Raw genomic sequence first — 26792 nt, 5'->3', positions numbered from 1 at the left:
CTGCTTGCATGAAAGTTCTGACGTCTAGTATGGATGCCAGACGTCTCTGAAAAAATATAGACAAGGCCGACCCATCAAGGAATATAGGCAGAGGCCTTTGGATAATCCATCTTGTAAAAAGGAAAGAAAACGCGGCAAGCAAAACTGGGTAGCAGAAACCGGATGTAAGCATTCCACGCCCTATAATAAATCAGAAGTGGATGACTTGCGAGCATGTAACATAGTCTGGATAATGGCTGAATCCCTTTGACCTCAAAAGTCAAGTCTCAAGTGCCACGCTGTTAAAGCCAATTGAAGTAAATTGGGATGGAGGAATGGACCTTGTGACAATAGATCTTCTCTTAGTGGAAGTCTCCACGGTTGGTTGGTCATCATAGACAGAAGATCAGAGTACCACGACCTCTGTGGCAAGTCTGGCATTATGAGAAGGACATGAGCTTTTTCTTTAGGGTAAACCGGAGCTCACAGAGCGAACCAGACCCTGCCCGGTCACTTAGTTTGCCGTCTAGCTACCCAGCATTACTCTCCAAGTAAACTGTGGCAGCTGGTCAGAGCTGTAGCCTCCGGGAAAACGGCTCCTATTGGGGACTTTTATTAATATCCTAGGATCCCAGCACACCCGTGGGTGCCTGGTGACCCTCTTCTGGGGCCCGGAGCGGGATGCAGCAGGGGGTGAGCAGATACTGGCTACCAGTACTGCTCCTAATTCCCACTCCTCCATCCTCAAGAGGCGGGTGGACAGTGCAGTGTGGCTGTCGGTCAGGTCAGTCACAGCCTTGATGACTGCCCGGCAAGCAGCTGCACTGCAGCCTGCTCTAGAGAACGACGATGCAGACGACGCCCTCCCGCGATTGAGGGTGTGGCTACAGGAGAGGAGGGTTAGGTTTAGGCACTAAGGGATGGTTATGTTGTAGGAAAGGTGGGTTAGGGTTAGTACACTTACCTAATCGGGATTCTGACTGTCGGGATGCCGCTGTCAGTGTTCTCACCGCCGGGATCCCATACCCAACCCATAATTAGGTTATATTTATACTCGCTAATTATGACAATGATAAAGGACTTTTTTCACAATGAAAACTAACAAATTGTAGTTTTACTTAGGATTACATTTTATCGTTCTATTCACTTTGCCAATCAATTCTCATTAGAACTCAGTCATTTTTGCAGTGAGGTGCAAAAAACTGTACCCCATAGTAGAGATTAAAGTGAAATGGTAATTCTAGAGGGGAAATGTGTCAAGCAGTATAAAAAGTGGAGAAGTGGACAAGTGTAGAAGTTACTGATAGCAAACAATCAGAGACTACATATCATTTTATAAAATATACTTAATGTATATGCTACTTTAAAGCAGATTGGTTCTTACTTTGCTTATAGTGTACTAGAAATTTAGGATTAGTGTTTTGGTGCAGCTAAGTTGCAACGTCTGTGGCGCGCTAAACGAGACTATTTGGCGCACTTTGAGGATAAGTGTGTGTGGACACATTTGTATGTAATTGGTGTTTCTATTGCATTAAACGTTGTACACAAATGGTAAAACCATGTACGCAGCCAGTCAGGGTAAATGCATCTTTCACCAACATTATTTCTCAGTGTCTTATTTCAAATTTCCGTAACAAAATCTATAAACACATAAAGTGTCATTTTCACAATCTGATACAATACTATTTCTAGTGATTATTAAAATTACTAAAATTAATTACGAGTCAACTATTAAGCATGTGGGCAACAATCAGGTATAGGTTGACTATAATTAAATCTGCATGTGAAATAAAATTGTTTTAACAGAAACTAAACATGGACACATTTTACAACTTCATTCCCAACTTTAATAAGTATTTGACTTTTTAATGAAAAAAAAACAAAAAACACCTCTCTCCTCCCATAAAAAAAAAGTATTTTGGAGAGTCAGATGAGAAAACTTACTGTCAGAAATACAAAACTTCACATAAAAATGCATACCCGTCACACGTAACAGACTTGCTTCTATTCTGTGAGGAATTCGGGGAGGGATTTTCATAGATGCTCGCAGCTGATAAAATCTGAAATTAGACAAACAAATTCTAGTAAACTAAAGAATAAAGTGCATTTTTACATTCTTCGGTAAGTGAACGAACAGCCTGAAAATGTCTGAAAGACTATTTGGATTGAACGGCTAATGCTTTCATACATTGTGCACTGTATGGAGGTTCTCCAACTATCTGGCAGTCATCTCCTCCCCTGTTGGCTAGTTTGCATTGTATGGTCTGCATACTGAAATCTCTCCACATTTATATTAACATTAAAAATAAACATTTAGGCTCAATAGAATAGCATTAACCATTAACATTTCTATATATGTTGGTAAAATGTAGGTTTGTTGCAATTTTTCCACATGTAATAAGTTTGTTAAAAGGCTGAATTTCTTCCCTATGTTACAAACAGTGACATTATCGATCTTTTCCCATTAATCCCCATAAAATAGGATTCACTGAATGTTGTAACCAGGATGAGTTCTATTTGGCACCAAGTTAATCCCATTGTACATGGCGCACACTGGACAGAGCACACAATGTGCAATTGCAATTCACATGGTTATTGGTAACTTGATAATTGTGATAAAAAATAAATCAGTCATCAAAATATAATTTTGATTAAAAAACTTTTACAACCGCAACCCCCTGCTCTGCCCATTTGGACATTTGAGCTGCAAGAATAATAGGAGTACAAACGCCACCACTGATTCCTCGTAGATACAAATACCACCATTACGGCTTTATCATGGTTAAAAGCATCACCACTGCTGCATAAACCCCATTGTTCCTGTACACAATTCCTTCCTGTGGAGACTCTGGACTGATGCATAAACTTTGTTAAAGAAATTTTACCTGGAATCGTGATCAATTGTAGAAAAGCCATATCATCAGGCACAATAATGGTTTCTTTTTTGTACAATCTATTTTTATTGGATCCAAATCAGTACAACATACATATGGTCGAAGATGGCCCATATTAGAACACATTGCAAATAAATAGCATGCAGATACACAGAGCAAACAAGTAAACCAAACATCCACATGCGGCTGTAAAAAGTATTGCCGTCACAGTACAATACACAGTGCATCCGGAAAGTATTCACAACGCTTCACTTTTTCCACATTTTGTTATGTTATAGCCTTATTCCAAAATGGAATAAATTAATTTTTGTCCTCAAAATTCTACACACAATACCCCATAATGACAACGTGTAAAAAGTTTTTTTTGAGATTTTTGCAAATTTAATGAAAAAAAAAAAAAAACTAAAAAAAAAAAAAAAATCACACGTACATAAAGTATTCACAGCCTTTGCTTAATACTTTGTTGATGCACCTTTGGCAGCAATTACAGCTCCAAGTCTTTATGAATATGATGCTACCACATGCTTGGCACACCTATCTTTGGGCAGTTTTGCCCATTCCTCTTTGCAGCACCTCTCAAGCTCCATCAGGTTGGAAGGCGTTGGTGCACAGCCATTTTCAGATCTTTCCAGAGATGTTCAATTTGATTCAAGTCTGGGCTCTGGCTGGGCCACTCAAGGACATTCACAGAGTTGTCCTGAAGGCACTCCTTTGATATCTTGGCTGTGTGCTTAGGGTCGTTGTCCTGCTGAAAAGATGAACCGTCGCCCCAGTCTGTGGTCAAGAGCGCTCTGGAGCAGGATTTCATCCAGGATGTCTGTACATTGCTGCATTCATCTTTCCCTCTATCCTGACTAGTCTCCCAGTTCCTGCCACTGAATAACATCCCCACAGCATGATGCTGCCACCACCATGCTTCACTGTAGAGATGGCATTGGCCTGGTGATGAGCAGTGCCTGGTTTGCTCCAAACATAACACCTGGCATTGACGCCAAAAAGAGTTAAATCTTTGTCTCATCAGACCAGAGAGTCCTTCAGGTGCATTTTGGTAAACTCAAGGTGGGCTGCCATGTGCTCTTTATTAAGAAGTGGCTTCAGTCTGGCCACTCTAATATACAGTCCTGATTGGTGGATTGCTGCAGAGATGGTTGTCCTTCTGGAAGTTTCTCCTCTCTCCAGAGAGGAATGCTGTAGCTCTGACAGAGAGACCAACAGGTTCTTGGTCACCTCCTGACTAGGGCCCTTCTCCCCCGATTGCGCAGTTTAGAAGGCCGGCCAACTCTAGGAAGAGTCCTGGTGGTTCCGAACTTTTTCCATTTACGGATGATGGAAGCCACTGTGCTCATTGGAAACTTCAAAGCAGCAGATATTTTTCTGTACTCCTCCCCAGATTTGTGCCTCAAGACAATCCTGTCTCGAGGTCTACAGACAATTCCTTGGACTTCATGCTTGGTTTGTGCTCTGACATGCACTGTCAAGTGTGGGACCTTATATAGACAGGTGTATGCCTTTCAAAATCATGTCCAATCAACTGAATTTACCACAGGTGGACTCAAATTAAGCTGTAGGAACATATCAAGGATGATCAGTGGAAACAGGATGCACCTCAGCTCAATTTTGAGCTTCATGGCAAAGGCCGTGAATACTTATGTACATGTTACAGTGTGTATATTAAAATATCACCATATATGTAGAATATATTAAAACCATATATATATATTAATATTAATTACTTATTTTAGATACAGCTAAGGTCACGTATCAAAGTGACTATAGGTAACACAGAAACCAGTTTATGAATAGACATAGCCAACTTAAACTACAATCTAATTAGCATTTGTTTACCCATAGCTAGCCTCACACATAGTCTAAACACAGGAAGGCTTAGAATAGCCCACAAGTTTCAACTAAGCATTAGTTTCAATTGACCAATAGGATATTCCCTTCCTGAACACACCTCACAGGAGGATGGGACTCTACAGAGTCACAGGCTGGGATTCACACAAAGACACAGGCTGGCACATTCACTTGGAGGAAGACCCAGAAAGATATGCCCACTCTCTGACTGATAGCCATTCCACAACAATGGAGCTACAAACACCTGGAAAAGATGCTAAGTATCTGAGTATATAGCTACTTACTAAGGACATGGCTTTGGTTAAAAATATGGTTATGGCTTACATGATGATGGTTATGATATTGTGTAATAATGTCTACTGTAGTTAGTAAAATGGATAGCTAAGGTAAGATAATATGTAACAAGTTTGCAGTGATTTGGTAAAGCGATTTATAGTATAGTCTTTGTCACTGCCATGTGTTGAATGGAGGCTACAGTTACTTAATAAGTTGTAGTTAGAGTTGGGGTGGAGCTGTTTGCTGTAGAATATATATTTCAGGGGTCTATTTACTAAGCAGTGTTAGGAGACAGAGTGAAAAGTGATTAGTCTGTGATAAGGTGCCAGCCAATCAGCTCCCAACTGTCATTTTTCAAACACAGCCTGTGAGATGGCAGTCTCATAACACTGCTTAGTAACTAGACCCCTGAGTTTGATATCAGCGGTGATGAAGGAATCCGTAATTCTGTAGTGGTCAATTACCTTGTAATAAGTTCATAAGTACTATACACTGATAGTTTACAATATTTCAACCAGATTCCATTATACAATATTTCAGAAAGTATAGTCTATGGAATGTGTATATTTCAGGTTGAAATCAGCTAGGAATTGTAGTTCTATAAGAGTTGTGTATTACTAGCCACATTATGATAATATTGCGAAGTTATTTACTATCATAGTTTTGGGATTGTATAGTACAATTAGGTTTGTTATAAGTAATAACCGTGTGTAACGGAGTCTGCAGTCAATATGGCTGCCAGCATGAGGCTTGTAAACAAAGGAAGTCCATGTGCTCCCCCATTGAACCATGTGTTTGATGGAGACTGCCGTTTGTACATGTGGTTTTACAATAGCATGGTCTTAGATCTTGGTGGATGCTGGCAGTATTAGAAGAGGAATGTGTATTATTTGTTATATCATGGAAGTTGAATAACAGCTTTGCATGGGATAAGGATGACCCCCACATACCAAGATGGAGTCTGCAGTTTGTTGAATATGGCTGCCACTATGTTGGTTAGACAATGGCATTACATATGATATTCTCCTCCACTTTCCCCCATTGAATAAGATGGCTATATTAGATACTGAAATACAATATAATGTAATGTTTTGTCCAAAGATATCACACAGTTGTGGTGTGTGAATATAGTATAACAATCTGCAGACAATATCCAGTTTACATATTTATGAGATAGTATTGAGGAGATATATGGATAGATATGTGATTTACTGGATGCATTATATTGGTATTACAGAACATGGCATTATGGGAGTCTTCAATGTGAGTTTTCTTACATTCAAAATGGAGTGTATTATGGGAGTTTTCAAAATGGAGGTTATCCTTGTGCCATGAGGTTTGGACAAAAGCACATTTGCCATCCCACCCCCACGCATCCACATTCTCATACACTTTTCTCTCTCCCTTTCTCTTGGTCTCTCTCTCTCTCCCTCTCTTATAATCTTTGTATCGTTTATATTGTATTTTAACTAGTATTGTTAAGTTTAAATACTGTTTTATGAGAATTGACTTGATGAATATAAAAACACTTTACTTTATCACATCTTGTGTGCAATACTTTTATTCAAATGAAATTATCCAAACGACTTAAAAGGTATATAATTCTGGTTAAACACTTTGCGAGTTCATATACATATATTACTTGTAACCGGTTGTTAGTTATTTAATGAAAAATAGAATATTTGCTTCAGATATATTAGGTTTAGGCCCGTATCCAATTTGAGGCGAAAAAGCCAGAATCCGCGGAAAAGTTTCGCCGATGAAGTCATGTCGCCAGGCGTAAAAGTATCGCCATATTCAATTTGAAAGACTTTCCGCCTTGTTTCGCCTATGAATAGCAGGCGGAAAAAAGAGTTGGGGTTTTGCAGAATTGGGGTTTTGGGGTGCAACGTTTCGGGAACCCCCGTGCAGCCTTCAGACAGTCCCCCAAAGGTAAACTGCGTCAAAATTAAAAAACAAACACACTTAAGGACACCCCAAAAAAATCACTTTGAATTTGGGGGGCAAAAAAAAAAAAAAAAAAGGGGGACAAAGTTAAAGAACTAGTACACTATACTCTGGGGGTGTCCCCAAGTATGCCCCAGGTGTTTTTTTCATTGCAGGTGCTTGCGGCAGGTGGATTTTTGCACAATTTTTTCAACTTAACTTTAGCAACTTTAAAATATGCTGGCCCCCATTTTCAAGTACCCCAAATTTGCTGGGATAAGTTATTTTCTGCAAAAAATACTGCTGAATAATATTCTGCACCACTTATACAAAAACGCTATTTAGCAGCTATTGAGCCAGTTTAAAAACATCAAATACCTTCAGCAAGCCAAATCAGGGGTAACCATAGCTAACCCCCAATGTCAGAGCATCTTTTGGGGGGTGTCAGGCTGATTTCCCCAAATCTGACAGTACTTTCCACCTGTTCAAGTTTCGCTGGGTCCCATTTTCGCCTACTTTGAAATTGAATACGGGGATACGCGGGAACGTGCGCGATACTTTTCCGCCTACAAAACACGCGATGTAGGCAAAAAGTCTGGGAGGCGGAAAAGTATCGCGGCACCGCTCAAATTTAATACGGCTCTTAAACTGGCAATTGCCTGTGTGTACAAAACAAAGCAGAATAAGCATAAACAAGGAAGGAGGGAAAAGAAAGCACCCCCTTACAGTTCATGTGATTTCTTAGTGTTTTTTTTTTTTTATTAAATTTACAAAAATCTCAAAAAGAAAACTTTTTTACACGTTGTCATTATGGGGTATTGTGTGTAGAATTTTGAGGACAAAAATTAATTTACTCCATTTTGGAATAAGGCTGTAACATAACAAAATGTGGAAAAAGTGAAGCGTTGTGAATACTTTCCGTATGCACTGCATTGTTAACGAAAGAGAAATAGATACATTGTAAAACAATATGGAAAATAAAAGTAAAGTAGAGCGAGAAGAGGGAAGAAGAATAAAGAGAAGTAGAAAAAGGGGGAGAAGGAAGGAAAAGTCAACGGTGCTAATAAAGGTATCATGAGCGGGTTGGGGGGGGTTAGAGGGTAATGTGTCTACCATATTCTGAAGTCTCCTTAAAACTCAACAAATTATACTAGGTGCCGTAAAATCAGAGGAAGGTGATCTACTCCCTGGAACCACTGAGAGACAGGAGGGCAAGACAAGGACCTCCAATAGCAGGGTATAGTCGCTCTCGCAGCATTTACCAGATGGCGAAATATCCATTAGGTTGTGCAACCAAAACTCAGGCGTATTAGGTAAGGGGAGACGAGTGATCAGCCCTGTTATCCGCCAAACTGTCTGCCACTGGACAGTGGCACCAAATGTGGAGAGGAGAACCCAACATCTGACCACATCTCCAGCACATGGCAGATAAATTTGGGAACATCTGATGAATGCGCGTGGGGCACCTGTACCACCTAGCCAGAACCTTATACTGAATCTCTAAGATTTGGAATAAGGTGGAGCTAACAAAAGTAAAACTAAAAATTTGGGAATAGTTTTTCCACTAACTCGCCATGCCAAGCAGAAACATAAGAAGGCAAAGAGGTAGTGGAGTTGTCAAGACACAATTGGTACAACAGTGACAAACTCTACCAAGACATCTTATCTCAGAGAGATTCAACTTTAGCTGGGGTCCACCGCGGACTACCAGCAGTAAGAGATGTAATGTAATGACTCATCTGAAGGTAGGCACAGAATGAACACGGTGGGAGAAAATAAGTCTGCTGGAGATCTGTGAAGGACCGCAATCCATTTGCAGTAACTAAAATAAATAGATGTGAAACACTCGCCGAGGACCAGCAAGATAGACTAGGAGCTGGGATGCCTGGAGAAAAATCAGGATTACTCAACAAAGTAGTAGGCAGCGAGGCGTCTGGACTAAACAAAGGGGAGTCCCTACATTTTTCCAGCACTGGAGCATATGCCGAACGAGGACACTTGGCAATCCAGGATAGGACATGGGATGGTGCAGTAGCTGCATGACTCACTATAAACGGCCATTGTTTAGAGGCAGGTAGTCGGGACATCTCAACAACCCTAGCCAGGTGGACAAAATAATAATGAGAGAAAGTGAGGCAGCTGAAGGCCGCCTCTTGCACGACCTTGAATCAGAAAAAGGGGGAAAGGATGGGGGGGAGGGAGGAAAGAAAAGAAGGGGACAAGAAAGAAGGGAAGTACCATACCAGGTTTACCTAGAATTCAAACAATTGCTGCCTTATAATCCGCAGGTAATTTAAACTCAAGCCAGGAGGCACCAGATTGTTGCTTTTGGGTTTTTTTTTGTGGAAACTCCCACCAAAGGCCGTATTCAATTAGTGCCAAAAACTGCTGATTTTTGCAAAAAACAAATAAAAAATGTTTTTTACAACACATATACTTGCACCCATTTTAACGTACACCTTATTTACGCGGAAAAGTAATTTCCTGGAGAAAAAATAGCTTTCTATCATTTTCAACAATTTTTTTTTTTCACCCAAAATTTTCGCGGTTGTTTTTCACCAAAGTACGCAACTTATGAAAATTTTGGGGGGTAATTTATCATTAGGAGGGGGGTGTCCAAAGGGTTCTGAAATAAACCCCCACATTTTTACGCAAAAATAAGGATTTTGCATTTTATTTCTCCTGGTCTGAGATGGAGAAAACTTTGCACCTGTTTCGTTCTATCCTATTATCACGGGTGCGATAATATTGGCGAAAAAAATCTGCAAAATCGTCCGATATTATCGCCGCTAATTGAATCCAGCCCCAAATGTTCAAAATTGTACCCTGTATTATGTGACCTCACCAGCAATAGTTAGAAACCAAAGGATGAACCTGATGAGAGATGCATGTTTTTAGAGAGACAATCAGTATTGATTCAAACGGAAGTAATGCCCCATGTGTGACAGCTTTACTTTTCAAGGAGGTACAGAAATATTCAACTGTAGGTAATCAAGCTGATCATATGTGGCCATCAGGAGCCTACTATTCAAAGGCTATAAAGAGTATGCACAGAAAATGAGGAAATCTAGAACCTCTATATTTGAGTTACTGATTGGGATAATGGGCCCTAACTGTTGCAATAAATGATGCAGTTTTTCCAAGGGGCTACATAGGTCAGCAAAATGTGCAGCAATGAATGGGATAGCATCTGTTTAGCAAATCCCATCTATCCAAGAACTCCATGGAAGAGTTGTCTCAGGGACTCACAAAAGGGATTACACAAAAAGTATGATAACTGTAATGGAACAAGTGTATAGTCTTCCCTGGTATTCTCAGGCAACAGGTTACCATACATAACTCCAAAGTATGTTAATAATTTGTTTTAAACCAATTTGTTTTATTCTATACATTTGCAATCTTTGACTGTGTCTATATTTGTTATATCTTTTTCAGTATTGTGACTACTTTATATCTTCTTAAACACAATTGAATACATTTTAATTGTTGTGTATTTAAACTTATTCAAGCACTAGGCAAGGCTTGGATATTTTCCAATGCTACATTTTGAAGGCAGATATTGTTAATATAGCAATAGATCTGACTAAAGTGTGAGTTAATTGAAGACTGTTCAGTCAGGCTTTAGCTTGGGGAAAACATGTCTTAGTGATGGCAGAATTGTGTACATAAGTGGTTCCTAAAATTTCTTGAATTACACCACCCTAGAGTATCAGCATTTTTCATAGCACCCCTAGGCCAAAAGTTTCTTATTCAGAAATTCAGAAAAATTCTTAAATGAAATAAATGTCCTTACCTCTCATCATTAGGTGCAGTTATGTAGAGGTAGACAGAGTTGCACTTGTTTGTCTATATATATATATATATATATATATATATATATATATAATCATAAATAAATAACCATAAATACCACTGGTCTATGTAATTGTCAGAGCTTCCATTTTTAGTGCACTACTGTAAATAGTATAAATACAATGCACCACACACAGTAAGCGTCACAAGAGTACAAAGCATAAATACAAACACTGTAATAAAACACAGACAAGGGGCTACATTTACGAAGTGGCAGGATTGGCATCACTTAGAACCAGCCGGAAACCACCACCAATTGACTGGAGTTTTCATGTCAAATTGGTAGCATTACGAAGGTCTGTTTTGATGTCTAAACATAATCTAACACCACTCTCATATACAAGTGCCACATATCAAATTAATCCTGGTGCATGCTAGTCGTATCGCACTGCGACTTAGATGCGCTTTTGGCTAAGAAAAAAAAAAAGTAAAAAAAAAGTAAAAAAAAAAAAAAAAAAAAGAGTCCCGGTGCTAGCAGAGTCTCATGGGATCAGGTACGCCAAGTGGAGCTGTTTCGTGCGACTGCAGCAAAGACGATTGTCCCCAGACTAACAATAATTATCATACACTGGTGAGATTTAAGAGATATCTGCAGAATGACGATGTGACAGACCGAACATTCCTAAAAAAAAAAATCAAATAAATAATCTTTATTTTGCAATTTTGAGCTTTGGCCGATTATCTATCAGGTAAATATACTGAATGATATACTGTACATTGTTTTAACATTAAATATTGGCAGGAATCAGAACCCAATGGTCGTAATTCTGTACACACTATATTTTCAGTCTGATAATTTACCGTCTGGCCTGACAAATGTTGTGCAGCATTTTCTATATTGGGATCCGATGTCAATGGCTTTGGCCCTACTGTTTGCCATGGGCTAAACAGTTGGAAATTGGCATATCGGCCCCGATTATTGTAGGCTAGGGTAAGACACTCTATTAGCACATCAGTAAAGATATTTTCTGTTCTATGTAAAGAGTCTCCAGTACTGTATGTTTATGCACATAACGGTGAGCAGGGTGAGGATGAAAAAAAAACACAACTTTGTTGACATGCACTTTTTTTAACGGTAGTTATTAATACTAAAAAAGACACATATATTGTGCATGTGAAAACAAAATAAATAAAAAAAACAGGTTTCCAAATAAGAACACTGAAAAGTGGAAAACCCAACTATGGCCTACTGCACAAGAAAGGTCTTAGGGAGTGTCACAGGCAAGTGACTATTTCCAATCAGATCCTGGATGTTGCCAATTAGTCTTTATAAAGAGTTTATGAAAAGGAGATCTATCACAAAGCTACCCTACAAGCTAAAGTTGAATATTTCTGTACACTGTTCTAAAATGGATGCAGGGCAGCTATCTGAGCAGGAGGGCCGATGAGAAGCCACAATGTCCTTCCAACTCAAACCACCACCAAAATGTCCCACAGCCCTGGTTTTCTGACCATGAAAACCAGCACAGATCAGCCCCTTGGGCTTCAGGGAGAGGATTTATAATGCTCTGATCCCTCCCTAGGTGGTAGTTCAGCTTTAACACGTATGTATAGACAACTATACTTTGTTTTGAAATATCTTATAATCATTGGCAATTGACCCTGCATATCTAAAAACATACTTGACATGTGGTTGAAAAATACAGCAAAAATAGCAGCACTTGGATAGAGAACATAGGGCCTGATTCAGACCCACTCGCGAGCGGCTGTCCGCTCGCAAGTGGGTCGATGTTATGGACTGAGCATGCGCACGACAGAGGGAGCTCCGTCGTGCGCATGCGCCAGACGCGACGAGCGAAGGAAAGTCCTTCGCTCGTTGTGTCCGATCAAAGGGGGCGTGCTGTCAATGTTGATTGACAGCACGCCCCCTTTGGTGGGCGTGCCTCCCTGACAGGGGCGTTCCCACGGGAACGCCTCCCGTCAAAAGCCGGCCCACTGACATCACTAGTGATGTCAGTGGGAGTGATTTTGGCTCTGATAGAGTCAAAATCACTCCGGAGCATGCGGTTGAAAACCTCAACCGCAGGCTCCGGCTCGCAATTTCGATGGTCGCGATGGTCACGACCATCGCGGCCATCACAATGCACGCTCGTATAGCCTGTGGGTGGTGACCCACAGCTATACGAGCGTCCAGGAGGACGCTCTATTTTCATGGAGCCCGGCCCTCATTCAGAGCGTGCGCTCTGCTCAGAGCGTACGGCTCTGAATGAGGGCCATAATTACATAATAACAGTTGGATTGTAGGAAAAATAGCTCAATATTTAATGAAAATAAGAGTAAATGGCTTAAGACAACAATATTAATAAAAATAGTTACAAATCATTTCATCACATAAGTCGCATAATACAAGAACCAATACATAAGTAACTGCCTGTTCCTATTAAATAACTGGACTTTGCTGGAAAATTAATAATTAGAGACTCCTTTTGTGTAAGGGCCCAGTCCACTTAATTGGTAGTTACCACAGGTTCACCGCTGGAGGAAATGTCCTATGCCGGTAGCAGTAATACTCCAAGAGGGTAAATCCTCACCAGGTATGCGGTGTCTTTAATGGAGCCTCATACACAGGTTGTAGAAATTCATAAATGTCCAGGAGTCCAAACTTGTTTAGTTGATAGTCGTCCAGTATTGGTCCAAGCGTTCAGCAATAATAGGGTGGTTTTTGATATCGAGTAGGAGTAAACACGTTTCACTGTCCCTTGCAGCTTTATAACATGGACTTGATGTACAATCTAACTAGGTTTATATACACTCCTTAATAAGCATCTGGTTCCCACCTGATACAGACAATCCACCTAATTAAAAATCATTTACATAAAAAGCATTGTGAACATATATAAAGTGCTTATTAGACTCAGAGGCAGTCTTAATATAGGGACTTCAGTTTTAATAAATAATGGACTTATAAAAAGGCAAAATTAATATCTCAAAATGTAACAGAATGAGACTTCCAGCCAATGGAACGCAAGCGCAGTCACTTGAAATCCGTTCCATGTACCGCCATCTATTCTATAATCTACCTTTGGCTATAATCAACCACCACATTAGGAGGAATCAGGGTGTGAATCCGCAGAACATAAGCCCCCTCCGTAGGAAAAAAAAACAGAATCCGAGGCTGATACCAGTCAAGGCGTCGCCGTGGCAACTCTGCTTATCATCCACCAACAAGGTGGATGGAGTACACAGTCCCCATGTGATTTCCGGTCCGTGAACCGCAAGTGCGCTCACTATTTCTTCCCTTCCTATCTATCTAAGGGATGTGTTAGGTTGTCACGATGACAATAATCCATTAGTCTTAAAGGGGACCATTGGAAATATAAAACAAGGGAAGAAAAAGGAGAATTAGCATATTAAACATTCAAGATCTAAATAGCTTATGTAGCAGCAGGAATAATACACAATTATATGATTAAATTTAGTTCCACTGATTCATTCAACACTTCTTTTTATTATGAACATCCAGAATACTGCCTGTCCACTAAGATTCCTATATCGATCCCCTCAACGTTGAGTTACTGGAATATGTTCTTAACCTAAGATACTAAGACATTTGGGGTCCCCATTATGGAAATCCTTATAATGCTTCGATACACTAGGAGTATGGACTTTATTCAATATGTTTCTGTGATGTTCTAAAAATCATGTTTTCTGTGGGCGTGTTGTTCTGCCGATATGTTTCAAATTGCACCACAAGTTATTATTATTATTATTAGCATTTATTTATATGGCGCCACAAGTGTTCCGCAGCGCCTTACAAAGTACAAAAACAAATTGTATACAAGTGACTTACAGAACAATACAATACAGGACATGGATAATATATATTGCTACATTAGTGACCATATCACCCAGATAAGCAACAGAGCATAAGCAACCAAGTGTTAGGTGTCCTAGTGGTGAGTAAGAAGTAAATTACACTATAGTAAGGAGAAGCACAAGAGGGTAGATGGCCCTGCTCATGAGAGCTTACATTCTAAAAAGGTGGGGGAAGACAAACTGGGTTGACACAGATGGGGTAGATGGGAACGAATGAGCATGTAGCAAGATGGGAATATGGGAAGTTAACATGTATATGACATAAGATGTATCACAATTAATAAAGTTAGTAATGACATACGGTTTATCTTCCCCTATAGGGTAATCATTAGGGTTCGATTCCGTGCATAATTACAAGTAGTGCATCTATTTTTACCACACTTATAGAATCCTTTTGTCGTTTTTTGGAGCAACTTTGTTTATCTAGTTGAACCTTTATATTGTTCCTCTAAACATTCCAAATAACTCGGAGCTAATAGATTCTTAAGGGACTTATTCTTACGGAAAATAAAACATGGCTTATAAGGTAAAACGTCACGTAAAATATTGTCCTATTTGAGAATATTATAATTCTGAATAATTATCTTAATTTCTGTACATCGACTATTATACATTGAAATAAATTCAATATCTCTTTCAGGGTTCCTATTGTTGTTTGTTATAGTTTGAACCAAAAGATCATTCCTATTTAGGTTCCTGACCTCTTCAAAAGCTTTTCTCACCAATTGTTCTGGGTATCCTCAGCCAAAGAAAGCTTCCATCATTGGTTTTGCTTCTGTCTCAAAGGACATCAAATCAGACAGTTCCTTCTGAGACGAGCACTTGACCCTTAGGAAAGTTATTTTTCCAAAGGGGATAGTGTGCACTACTATAGTGTAAGTAGGCATTACTGCCAACCTCTTTAGAATAATTATAGGTACAGATTTTATCGTTCTTAATTTCTAGGGTCAGGTCCAAGAAGTTAATTCGGGAACAGTGAAAAGAATATGTAAAATAAAGATTATATGGGTTTGACTTGAGGTAAGTGACAAAAGAGTGAAAAGATGTAAGGTCCCCATCCCAAATAATAAAAAGATCATCTATGTAACGGCCATAGAGAATAAGGTGAGCGCCAAAGTCGCCCCCCCCCCCCCCCACCGGAGTCGGTCCTTTACCTCACCCATTTAGGGGTTGGCATAACTAAGCGCAAACCTGGTTCCCATGGCCGTACACATCACCTGTAAGAAGAAACTGTCCAGAATAAGAAAATAGTTGTGTTTCAAAATAAAAGAGTTCAAAATAAAGGCTCTATGTTTTTCCATGAGGTCCCCATAAGCTTCCAATATGGTGGCAATGGCTCATAAATCCAAATCATGTGGCATAATATGTATAAACTTTGTACATCTAAAGTAAGGAAGGCATAAGACTACTTCCATACTATAGCTCTAATTTTGTTTAAAAAATGTGTGGTGTCATTTGGGACCTCAATGAAGAAACCAGGGGCTGTAAAAATGATTCAACATAATGAGAGATTGGAGGTTAAATAATTGATATCGGAAATAATAGGGCGTCCCGGGGGTCCATGGAATGGATGTCACGTGACCACGTTTGCGTTCCATTGGCCGGAAGTCTCATTCTATTACATTATGAGATATGAATTTCGTCTTTTTAGTAGTCCGCTATTTATTAAAACTTAAGTCTCTATATTAAGACTGCCTCTTTCTACAGTATATGTTCACAATGCTTTATATGTAAATGATTTTAATTAGATGGAGTGTCTATCAGGTGAGAACAAGATGCTCATTAAAAAGGTTACATAAACCTAGTGAGGCTGTACATCAAGTCACCTTTGATAAAGTGGCAAGGGATAGCAGCGAAACGAGTCAGGTGTTTCCTCCTACTCGCTCTCAAGAACCACCCTATTATTGCTGAACGCTTGGACCAATAATGGACTATCCACTAAACAAGTTTGGACTCCTGGACATTTATGAATTTCTACAACCTGTAGATGAGGCTCAACTAAAGATACATACCTGGTGAGGATTTACCATCTTGAAGTATTATTGCTACCGGCATAGGACATTTCCTCCAGCGGTGAACCTGAGCATTTACACAAAAGGACTTCCTAATTATTAATTTTCCAGCTAAGTCCAATTATTTAATAGGAACAAGCAGTTATTTATGTATTGGTTCTTGTATTATGCGACTTATGTGATTGATTTTTTAACTATTTTTGCTAATATTGTTGTCTTGCTATTTACTCTTATTTTATTTTTATTAAATATTGAGCTGTTTTTCAGACAATCCAACTGTTATTATGTAATTTATGTACTCTATCCAAGCGCTGCAATTTTTGCTATATTTTTATGGTCTTAATTGTAGTTGACTACTCCTGATTTTTAGCAGCTGCTGTAGAACAACAGCCCTAACAAGCACCTAAATACTACCATCTTGGTAATCTTCTATGTAATTGAAGAGAATGGGTTATTTTCAGGTGTATTGTACGGAATGTAGTTACATTACCTACCATCTGGATGCCGGCTGATGAAATCCCGACACAGGAATCTCGAACAGAGGACAGAAGCCCGGCGCCGGGATCCCGACATGAGTGGAGATGCAGATGCTGGGATCCCGACAGCCCGATCGTAATTATAGCGGGCGCCCTTAGCTGCATTGAGGCTAAGGGTTAGGATTAGGCGCCACCGGAAAGGGGGGGTTAGGGTGCGGGGTACGTAGGGTTAGGGTGCAGAAATGAGGGAAGGGTTAGAGGATGAAGGGTTCGTATACTTCCGTATCCCCTGTCAGAATTCTCAGCATTGGGATGCCACTGTCAGTCTTTTGACAGCTGGAATCCTGAGTACCGAGCTCCCATACCCAACCCATATTGTACTAGTGTTACAAATGATAATACAATCCACATAAAATATATCAATGCCTATAAATTATTTTTCAAAGTACCATACAAATCAAATCAACAATAACTGACCAAAACCTGGCAATTGCCTAGAACTTTGTTAAGATATGGGGTTGTAATTGTATCTTTTATCACAACACTATTATTTTACTCATGGTATGCACTCTTTATGAAGAAAGCTGATATACTGTAACCAACAGGACAAATTGCTATCATTTCCAAAAGGCTTTCCAGCTACCATTTTAGCAGCACATATGATATTTATACTTATGTTGTGGTGTTCTGCAACTTAACACCTTTCGTGACATTTAACAGTTGTTTTATAATTTAAAACAATCTGAAGTAAGAGATCACAAAACATTCTTCTGTAAATAATTTAACATGCTAGAAAACTGCAGAAGGCAACTAACAATAATAGGAGCAGTGTTACAACCTCTCATAACATTTGGTGGAAAATATTCATACTTTTGCCCATGGGACAGAGAGAACATTTCAGTGCTGCAGTAAAAGATATGATCTTTCGGCAATGAACAGAAAACATACACAAACAACTTTAAATCATTAAAGAAAAATAAATACTACAAAGAGCACCACACTTTATTAATATAAAAATGACAATGAAATTTGAATGATATTTTACCATTAAAAGGAACATCATACAAAATGAAATACTGAAAGTGCCACAACCGAGAAATGTCTCAAGTGAATATTATTACACAAAAGTAATTTTAAAGCTGCATACACACACACAACGATTTTGTAAATTAACGATTTTAGCAAAGTATTTGTTCATTTTTTTAAGGGAAAAATTAACGAAAATCATTTGCTAAAATCGTTCATTTACTAAATGTAATGAACGATTTTTTTAACTACAAACAATTTTAGCATATTCCCTTAATGAAAATCGTTGAGTTGGTCAGTCTGACTGAACTACAAACGTGAACGCGCATGAACGATAATTGTTCATCGTTTTAACTTAGAAAGTGAACGATTTTTTGAACTATTGATATCGTTAACGATAATCGTTCAAAAATTCGATGTGTGTATGCGCACCTTAAGTTTTCTTTATTACTGTAATCAGGTCTCTAAGAGATATTTTATTCACACCTTAGAACTGTATTTATTATCCAGAGTAAAAAAAGTGGTTAAAACCTATTAATTGCATACACAGTACATATAATTCTAAAAAGGAGTGACCAACAAAAACATAGGTATACAAGTAGTAAAATTAATTTTTAAAAGCGATGGGTGTTTTAGTTTGAAGTCTCATAATTTAGTTATTTCAGCATGTGACAGGCAATGAATAGAGCTGCAAAATCTAAATTATGACAACTTTCAAAACACAAACAAATATATTGATTGCTATCATGATTCCTGGATAGTACAAACAAATACTTTACAATTTGTTAGCTACAACCTGAGAGCCAAAATAGCCATGCAGCTTTTAGTCTATTTTTACACAGGAGGAGAGTAATGGTGCGTACACACTGGGCGATTAAAGTGGACGACTGAACGATAACGATATCGTTATCGTTCAGTCGTCCACTTTATCGTCCATGTTTAACACAAAAAAGATGAACGATGACGACGACGCGCGTTCCCGCGGGTCGTTCGTCATCCTCGTTCATCGGGCTGACATGCAGGCCAACCTGACGACCTCGTCAGGTTGCTGCATGTCAGGGAATGGGTGAGAGAGCCCGGCGCTGAACGATATCGCTAATGATATCGTTCAGCGGCTGTGCTCAATGTCATGAACGACATTGAGCACAGCCTGCCGGGGACACACTAGACGATATCGCTCAGGGAGCATATCGTCTAGTGTGTATGCACCTTAAGTCATGTCCTATGGAAAACAGAGGATCAGAACAAAACATAAAATAGGTGGAACTAAATAAACTCAGCTTGAACTATCTAATCAAAGAAAGGAACAAAAGAGATTAGGCAAAACCTGGGGGCTGTGACATTAACTGCAGAAGGGACAGCCATTCAGTGACAAGGAAGTTAAACATATTAAAAACATTCATAGACAACAGGCAGCTTGGTAGACTTGTCCTAGCGCTTTCTACTGTCGTCAGGCATGTGTTTGTCAGTTCACAAAGCAGAGATATCACTGCCATGGTGACAGTCATTAGCGTCAGTATCCCTCGAACTACTCAATCCGCTTCATAAAATATATGCTCCTTTCCTGGACCATATTCAATCAGTATGTGAGGTACTGTAAGGACCATCTGGTTGAGGCGGATGAGCATGGTTTACACATAATTTTAGGAATTAGACAACTGAGATGTAGCCTTGCTGGCATGGACTTGTATCAAAGTGTGCCTTAAATGATCAGCAGCAGTACTGTATATGAAGACAGTACGCCCCATGGGAGTATGTGTGTGTGTATATATATGCAATGGGGAAAAAAAATGATGTGTAACAGCAGGGAATGTATATTCTACAATGTACTGACAATGGAGGTGGGCTGCTTAGAGAGAACACACATGCACACATCCTGATCTGTCTAATTTACATTAAAAGTGATCAAATACTGATAGATCAGAACGAGATACTGTCAAAATACCGACAGTCAGGATGCCGACGACGGCATCCTGACCTCTTGTCAGATTCCTGGCACCGGCATCCCGATGGTAAGTACTGGGGTTAGGCACTAAGGGGGGAGGGTTAGGCTTAGGGTGCAAGGTTTAGGCAGCGGAGAGGGAGTGCTAGGGAAAGGGGGAGGGTTAGGATACTGATCGACAGGGGGAGGGTTAGGATACTGACCGACAGGTGTCGGTATCCTAACCCGGTCGGGATGCCTTCATCGGAATTCTGACTGCCAGGATCCCGAGCACGTGCATCCCGCACCCAACCAGAACAACTATATGAGAAACACATATGGTGAAATATGTGGTCAATTGAGAGAGGCATAAAAATGGGGATGGGATCCCGGCGGTCAGAATCCAGACGCCGGCATCCCGACCAGGTAACAATGCCGACAGTAAATACTAACTCCTAACCCTCCGCAGCCTAAACCTAACACTCTCCCTAACCGCAGTGCTTACCTTCGGGATCCCAGCAGTCGGGATGCCAGCGCCGGTATTCTGATAAGTGTCGGGATTCGGGCGTCGGCACTCTGACAGCCGGAATCCCAGCATAAAAAGACAGAGAAAATTATAATTTACAAAAGCAAAACCTTTAATAAGGATATACAGTAAAAAAATTAACAGGTCTGAAAAAAAATAGCATGTTTTTTTCCATATGTAAAATATTTGTACACAGAAAAATCAAGTTGCTTAAACAAGACACACAGTTCTTGGACCACATGGAAAATATACTATACAGGGCCTAAGGGTCTATTTAATAACACTCCACATATCGTGGAGCTAATGCAGCTCCTGCTTCGCCTGCTAGCGCTGCGAAGTAGGAGACGGCTGCCGCACCTTTTGCTAAGTAACCAGCTGACGAAGAGGGTGGACGTGAAGTTCACCCCTCAGCGGTTTCTGCCCCCCTCCTAACCACCTGCTGAATACTTTCTGCGCATGCGTGTTCCTGTTACCATGTGGTGGCGCATGTACCCCGGCAGCTGACGTGTGGTCAGTGGAGCTCAGCAGACTGGGGGAGCAGGAAGATGGCCGGGTGAAGCTGTAGCTGCTGGACGGGTCCATGGAAAGCAGCTATTTTCAACACATCGGAGGCGAAAGATAAGAATTATGGTAGAACATACTTTTGTTAACTCTTTTTCTTCGAGGTCCATAGGGTCCATGGAAATTACCTTGGGGTATGTGGTAGGAGTGATCCAGGCACCAAACAGTTACAAGCTTTCAGCTCCCAGAATGCACTGGGTCCTCCTCCATATATACCCCGCCCCTGGCTACAGGCATTTCGTTTGTTACCAAGCCCAAAGCAGGAGAAGGAAAAGATGAGAAGGAAGGACAATTGTACCTCAGAAACACTCTCTCTAAGAAGAGGGAATCATAGAAACACAAAAGAAAAGAATATCCAATAACACCAGGTACGTTAGGGTGGGTTTCATGTGGACCCTATAGACCCTGAAGAAAGAGTTAAACAAATGTATGTTATACTATAACTCTTCATTTCTTCTTCGGGGTCCATAGGGTCCACAGAAGTTACCTTGGGGATGTCCCAAAGCAGTTCCCTTAAGGGTGGGGACGCTCCTGTTTAGTAAAAATGAGAATCTGACGCCCACAGGTAGCAGCATCCTGAGAGGCAAATGTATAAAATGCGTAAAATTTGACAAAGTGTGGACAGAAGACCATGTGGCTGCCTTGCACAATTGTTCAGCAGAGGCACCACGACGAAATGCCCACGATGGTCCCACGGATCGAGTAGAATGCGCTGTCACTGTGTTTGGCACAGAGAGATCAGCTTGTGTGTACGCTTGAGAGCTTGTCATACGAAGCCACCTAGCCAGTGTGTGTTTGTTAGCTGGCCAGCCTCGCTTATGACAGCTATTCAACACAAAAAGAGAATCCAATTTCCTAATGGAGTCGGTGTGATCCACGTAAATACGTAGGGCGCGTACAACATCCAGAGAAGCTTCACCCCTAGAAAGGCCTGAAGACTGGAACCACAATTTCTTAATTTACATGAAAGCAGGATACAACCTTTGGAAGGTAACCCGCCCTGGTACGAAGAACCTCTCTATCCTGATGAAAAACCAAAAAGGGAGAGAGACAAGAAAGAGCTGCCAAATCAGAGACTCTATGGGCAAAGGAGATAGCCAGAAGAAAAACGGTCTTCGCTGTCAATCACCTAAGGTCTACTGATTTCAGGGGTTCGAATGGGGGAGCCTGTAGAGCCCTGAGAACCAGAAACAAATTCCACAGAGCTACCGGGGGGGACAAAGGGAGGTTGAACCCTCAGAACACTCTGAAAAAAAGTCCTAACATCAGGCAGCTGGGCGATCCTTCGCTGAAACCAAACAGAGTGCAGATGCCTGAACCCTCAGGGTGGCCAGGCAGAGACCCCGGTCTCATCCAGCCTGAAGAAAAGCAAGCACTCAAGAGATCCTAAACACTCCAGCATCATATTTTCTATGTTTACACCCCTGAAAATACGACTGCCAAACTCTGTAATAAATGCGGGCAGAGGAAGGTTTCCGCGCCCTAAGCATCGTCTGAATTACAGAACTGGAAAAATCCTTGGCTCTTAAGATGGAAGTTTCAAATGCCACGCCGTTAAAGATAGACAGGGAAGATCCGGATACAGGCAGGGACTCTATGTTAACAGGTCCGGCCTTAGAGGAAGAGGCCGCGGAGTGTCTAAGGAGAGAGTCTGAAGGTCGGTGAACCAATAGCGTCTGGGTCAAGCAGGGGTTATCAGTATTACTGTTCCGCCCTCCTGCTTGAATATCCTGATGACCCTTGGGAGAAGGGAAAACGGAGGAAACAGGTATGCTAGCTTGAAGTTCCAATTCACTGCTAGAGCGTCCACAAATTCAGCTGCGGGATCCCTGGTTTTGGACCTGTACCTGGGGACCCTGTGGTTGTGGCCTGAGGCCATGAGGTCTACCTCTGGTAGTCACCATCTGTCCACAAGGCTCTGAAATACTTGTGGATGAAGATCCCACTCTCCGGCGTGTATATCCTGCCGACTTAGGAAGTCAACTTCCCAATTTAGGATTCCTGGTACGAACAATGATGAGATTGCTGGAAGATGACATTCTGCCCAGAAAAGAATGTTTGATACTTCCGCCATGGCAGCCTGATGGTTGAAGTAGGCTACTGCGGTGGCATTGTCGGACTGTACCTGGACAGGCCTGCCTGTGCCTGAACGAGTGCTCTGAACACTGCACGTAGTTCCAGGATGTTTATGGACAGGAGACCTTCCCTAGTTGTCCATCTTCCCTGAAATGTGTGCCGACCTGTCATTGCTCCCCATCCGCAGAGGCTGGCATCGGTAGTGAGGAGCACCCAATCTGGAATCCAGAATGGGTGACCCCTTTTCAGACGAAATGTCTGCAACCACCATGAGCGGGACAGCCCCAGCTCTGGAGAAACATGGATCGTCTGACTTTATTGAGTGGTACTCCCCGTTCCAGCAGGAGAGGATTAGCCATTGCAGTGGTCTGGAGTGGAACTGAGTATATTCCACCATATCGAAGGTGACACCATGGATCCTAGACCCTGCATTGCTGAGTGAATAAGACACTGACTGGTTGTGGAGAAACCTGCAAATCCACAACTGAAGTACCACAATCTTGTCTTCTGGCAGATTTATCCTCTGCGTCAGAGAATTTAAGCGTGCACCTAAATGCACAATCTGTTGTACTGGGAGAAGTGACAACTTCTTCCAATTTATGATCCAGCCGTGTCTGTGTAGACAGGCAATTGTCAGTCTGAGATGATGCTGCAACACCTGTGGAGATTGTGCCAATATCAGGAGATCGTCCACGTATGGCAGTATTCTGACTCCCTGGTGCCTGAGGCAGGCCGTCATCACTGCCATTATCCTGGTAAACACCTGAGGGGCTGTTGACAAACCAAAAGGCAGCGCCTAAAATTGGAAATGTTTCTGCAAAACCGCAGAAACCGTTGTTGGGACAGTGTACTTGGCACATGCAGATATGCATCCTGAATGTCCAAGGACACCATAAAACACAATTGATTAAAGGGTTTCCATACGGAACCTGGGCAACCAGATAAATGTGTTGAGACTTTTTAGATTCAGAACAGGCCGGTGAGATCCATTGGGTTTTTGGATCAAAAATAGGTTGGAATAATAACCCTTTTCTAGTTGATTCACTGGAACCCATATTATTACCCCTGACTCCAGCAGGGAATGAATGGCCTGCTGCAGGACCAAGGCCTTTGCAGACTCCTCTGAAGGAGTTGTGCAGAAGAATCTCTGCGGGGGACTTCTCCAGAAAGTAAGGGCGTACCCCTGAGAGACCACCTCCCGAACCCAGACGTCTGTTGTTGTGAGATGCCACGTGTCCGAAAACTGAAGAAGTCGGCCTCCTACCCTGAGATTCCCCAGGGGGAGGCCTGCCCCATCAAGCAGCGGGTTTATTGTCTGACCTGGAAGCCGGACGTCTGTTTGGTCAAGGTTTCTTAGATTGCGGACTCTTACGAGAAATGGTTCTAGAAGAAGACTGACCCCTTGCATTTCCTTGTGGCCGAAAGGATGACTGCCTAGGTCTAGGAGTAGGACATTGAAGGCAGCCCAGCCGCCTTGGAGGCTGCTACCATAGCTACAATCTTATCCATTTCTGTGCGAAACAGAATGCCTCCTGTAAACAGAAGGGATTCATGGGACTTCTTGGACTCTGCATCTGCTTTCCAGTCCCTTAACCATAGGGCCCTGCGAGCCACAACCCCGGCAGCCGAAGCCTTAGAGGACAGAATACCGGCATCCAATGCTGCCTCTCCTATATAGGAGGCAGCCTCCTTAATATAAGAGATAATTGTCAGCTGTTCTCTGGAAGCCCCTGGAAGTGTATTTTCCAGTGCCTTTATCCATTCCTCAATGGCCTTAGAAACCCAGGCCATAGCCATGGCCAGGTAGGCAACAGCTCCTGACAGAGAAAAGACCGCCTTGAGACAAGCTTTAAGTCTCCTAACTGTGGAATTCATAAGGGAGGATGCAGATGGTATGGGCAATGTGGCGCTCCTGACCAGATGTGTCACATGCACGTCTACTGTTGGCAGAACTGCCCACTTAGCGCACTCGTCTGGTGGGAGGGGGTATAAGGCTGTAACCTTCTTTGTAACATGGAATAGTCTATCTGGAGAACTCCATTCTTCCCCCATAAGTTCAGAGAGGTGCTCAGATTTGGGAAATTCAGCTTTCACAACTTTCTGGCATTTAAACACTGGAGCCTTTCTTAGTTCTGGCTCCTCATTAGCTATGTTTAGCACAGCTTTGACCGCCCTAATCAAGGAGGGGACATCCGCTGTTGGAAAATGGTCCTCCTCTCCTGAGAGAGACTCTTGAGAAGAGCCCTGTATATCCTCACACTCATCAGAAGATGCACCAGAGTTTCTACAGGCTGGACGGAGTGATAGGAAGAAGCTGACCGCCTTCTAGTTTTAGGATGTCCGGCCTAGCTGCTTGCAGTGCTTGCTGAAATGCAGCAGGGGACAAAGTCATACTCTGACCTGAGTGGGCATAAACATCCATCCAGGACGGATGCATAGGGGGCATAAATATAGTAGGTTGTAGCTGCTGAGGGTACCCCATAGTAGGGGCCAGCCTAGGAGCAGATAACCGGTCTGCAACCTACGCCATGATCTGGGAAAAGGAAGCCCAAGGGTGTTCCTGCCCAGGAGCTGGTATATTTATCTGATGTGGTGACCACATAATCCATTCTGTATGAAGTCCTGAGGGGATAACCCTGCTTTACAGGCTATGCATAACACCAGCGCAGGGGCTTCAGCCACCTGCTTTTCAGTTTCTTTAGACATAACAATATCCCTAATGTTATGCAAAGTAATACACAATGTGAATGTTTCACACCCACAATAACTCACACACCTATAAGCAAAGGACTTTTGAAGAGGAACAGCAGTGATAGCTATAACTGACAATCATAATAAAAAGTCAGTATAACACACAGCAGATTTCACAAGTCACATACAATGCAAATAATATGTATAATATATATATATATATGCAATAAGCTCGTAGGGGTCTATTTACTAAGCAGTGTTAGGAGACAGAGTGAAAAGTGATAAGTCTGTGATAAGGTGCCAGCCAATCAGCTTCCAACTGTCATCTCACAGGATGTGTTTGAAAAATGACAGTTGGGAGCTGTTTAGTAACTAGACCCCTTAATCAACTACGAACAGCACACAAGGCAAAGTAGGATATGGAGCTCTGTATAACCTGGCCACCTAAGGAGAGGTATACAGGGAGACTGACCAAACTTCCTGAGATTGTAGCCACCGAGAGCACCTGAGTCTCTGGCCATCTCATAGGGAGGCTGTGCGGGGCAACCCAGACGCAGAAAACCCCAACTCTGGATCAGCGTCTGGGTCGGGAGAGGGGCCCCCGGGGAGAGCGTACCTCCCCTCTGCTGTATGGGTCAACTGGGCACACTGACATATCATGGCTGCCGCCATTATCACCCGGCTGTCAGGATCCCTCATATCTAGTGGGGAAGGCAGTTCACCTGGCTCCTTACTACAGCGTCCCCCGGCAGGTCTCCACTGTCAGAGGCACGGACTGCCACGTGGTTCCCTGCCGTCAGCGGCTGCGGGGAGCCACCTTACCTGCATCCCCGATGTTTCCGGCTGCAGTCCTGGGTTCAGCGTACATGCTACTGACACCCAACAAAATCACCAGTTCCCTCA

General features: G+C 41.8%; 1 protein-coding gene across 4 annotated transcripts in view; it reads right to left on the bottom strand.

The window, feature by feature from the left end:
• FAM135A (family with sequence similarity 135 member A) overlaps positions 1–26792 on the bottom strand; it is a 165484-nt gene that overhangs the window by 91978 nt on the left and 46714 nt on the right. For all 4 annotated transcript variants that reach the window (XM_088471165.1, XM_088471157.1, XM_088471177.1 and 1 more), the window contains exon 4: positions 1960–2039. In XM_088471165.1, coding sequence (XP_088327291.1) covers positions 1960–2039 — 80 coding nt within the window. The remainder of the gene's footprint in view (positions 1–1959; positions 2040–26792) is intronic.

The sequence above is a fragment of the Taudactylus pleione genome, unplaced genomic scaffold (genome assembly GCF_031769625.1).
Source record: "Taudactylus pleione unplaced genomic scaffold, aTauple2 ptg000015l, whole genome shotgun sequence".
Lineage (NCBI taxonomy): Eukaryota > Metazoa > Chordata > Amphibia > Anura > Myobatrachidae > Taudactylus > Taudactylus pleione.
The sequence above is the reverse complement of the archived record's forward strand: the minus strand, read 5'-3'. Positions and strand labels throughout refer to the sequence as shown.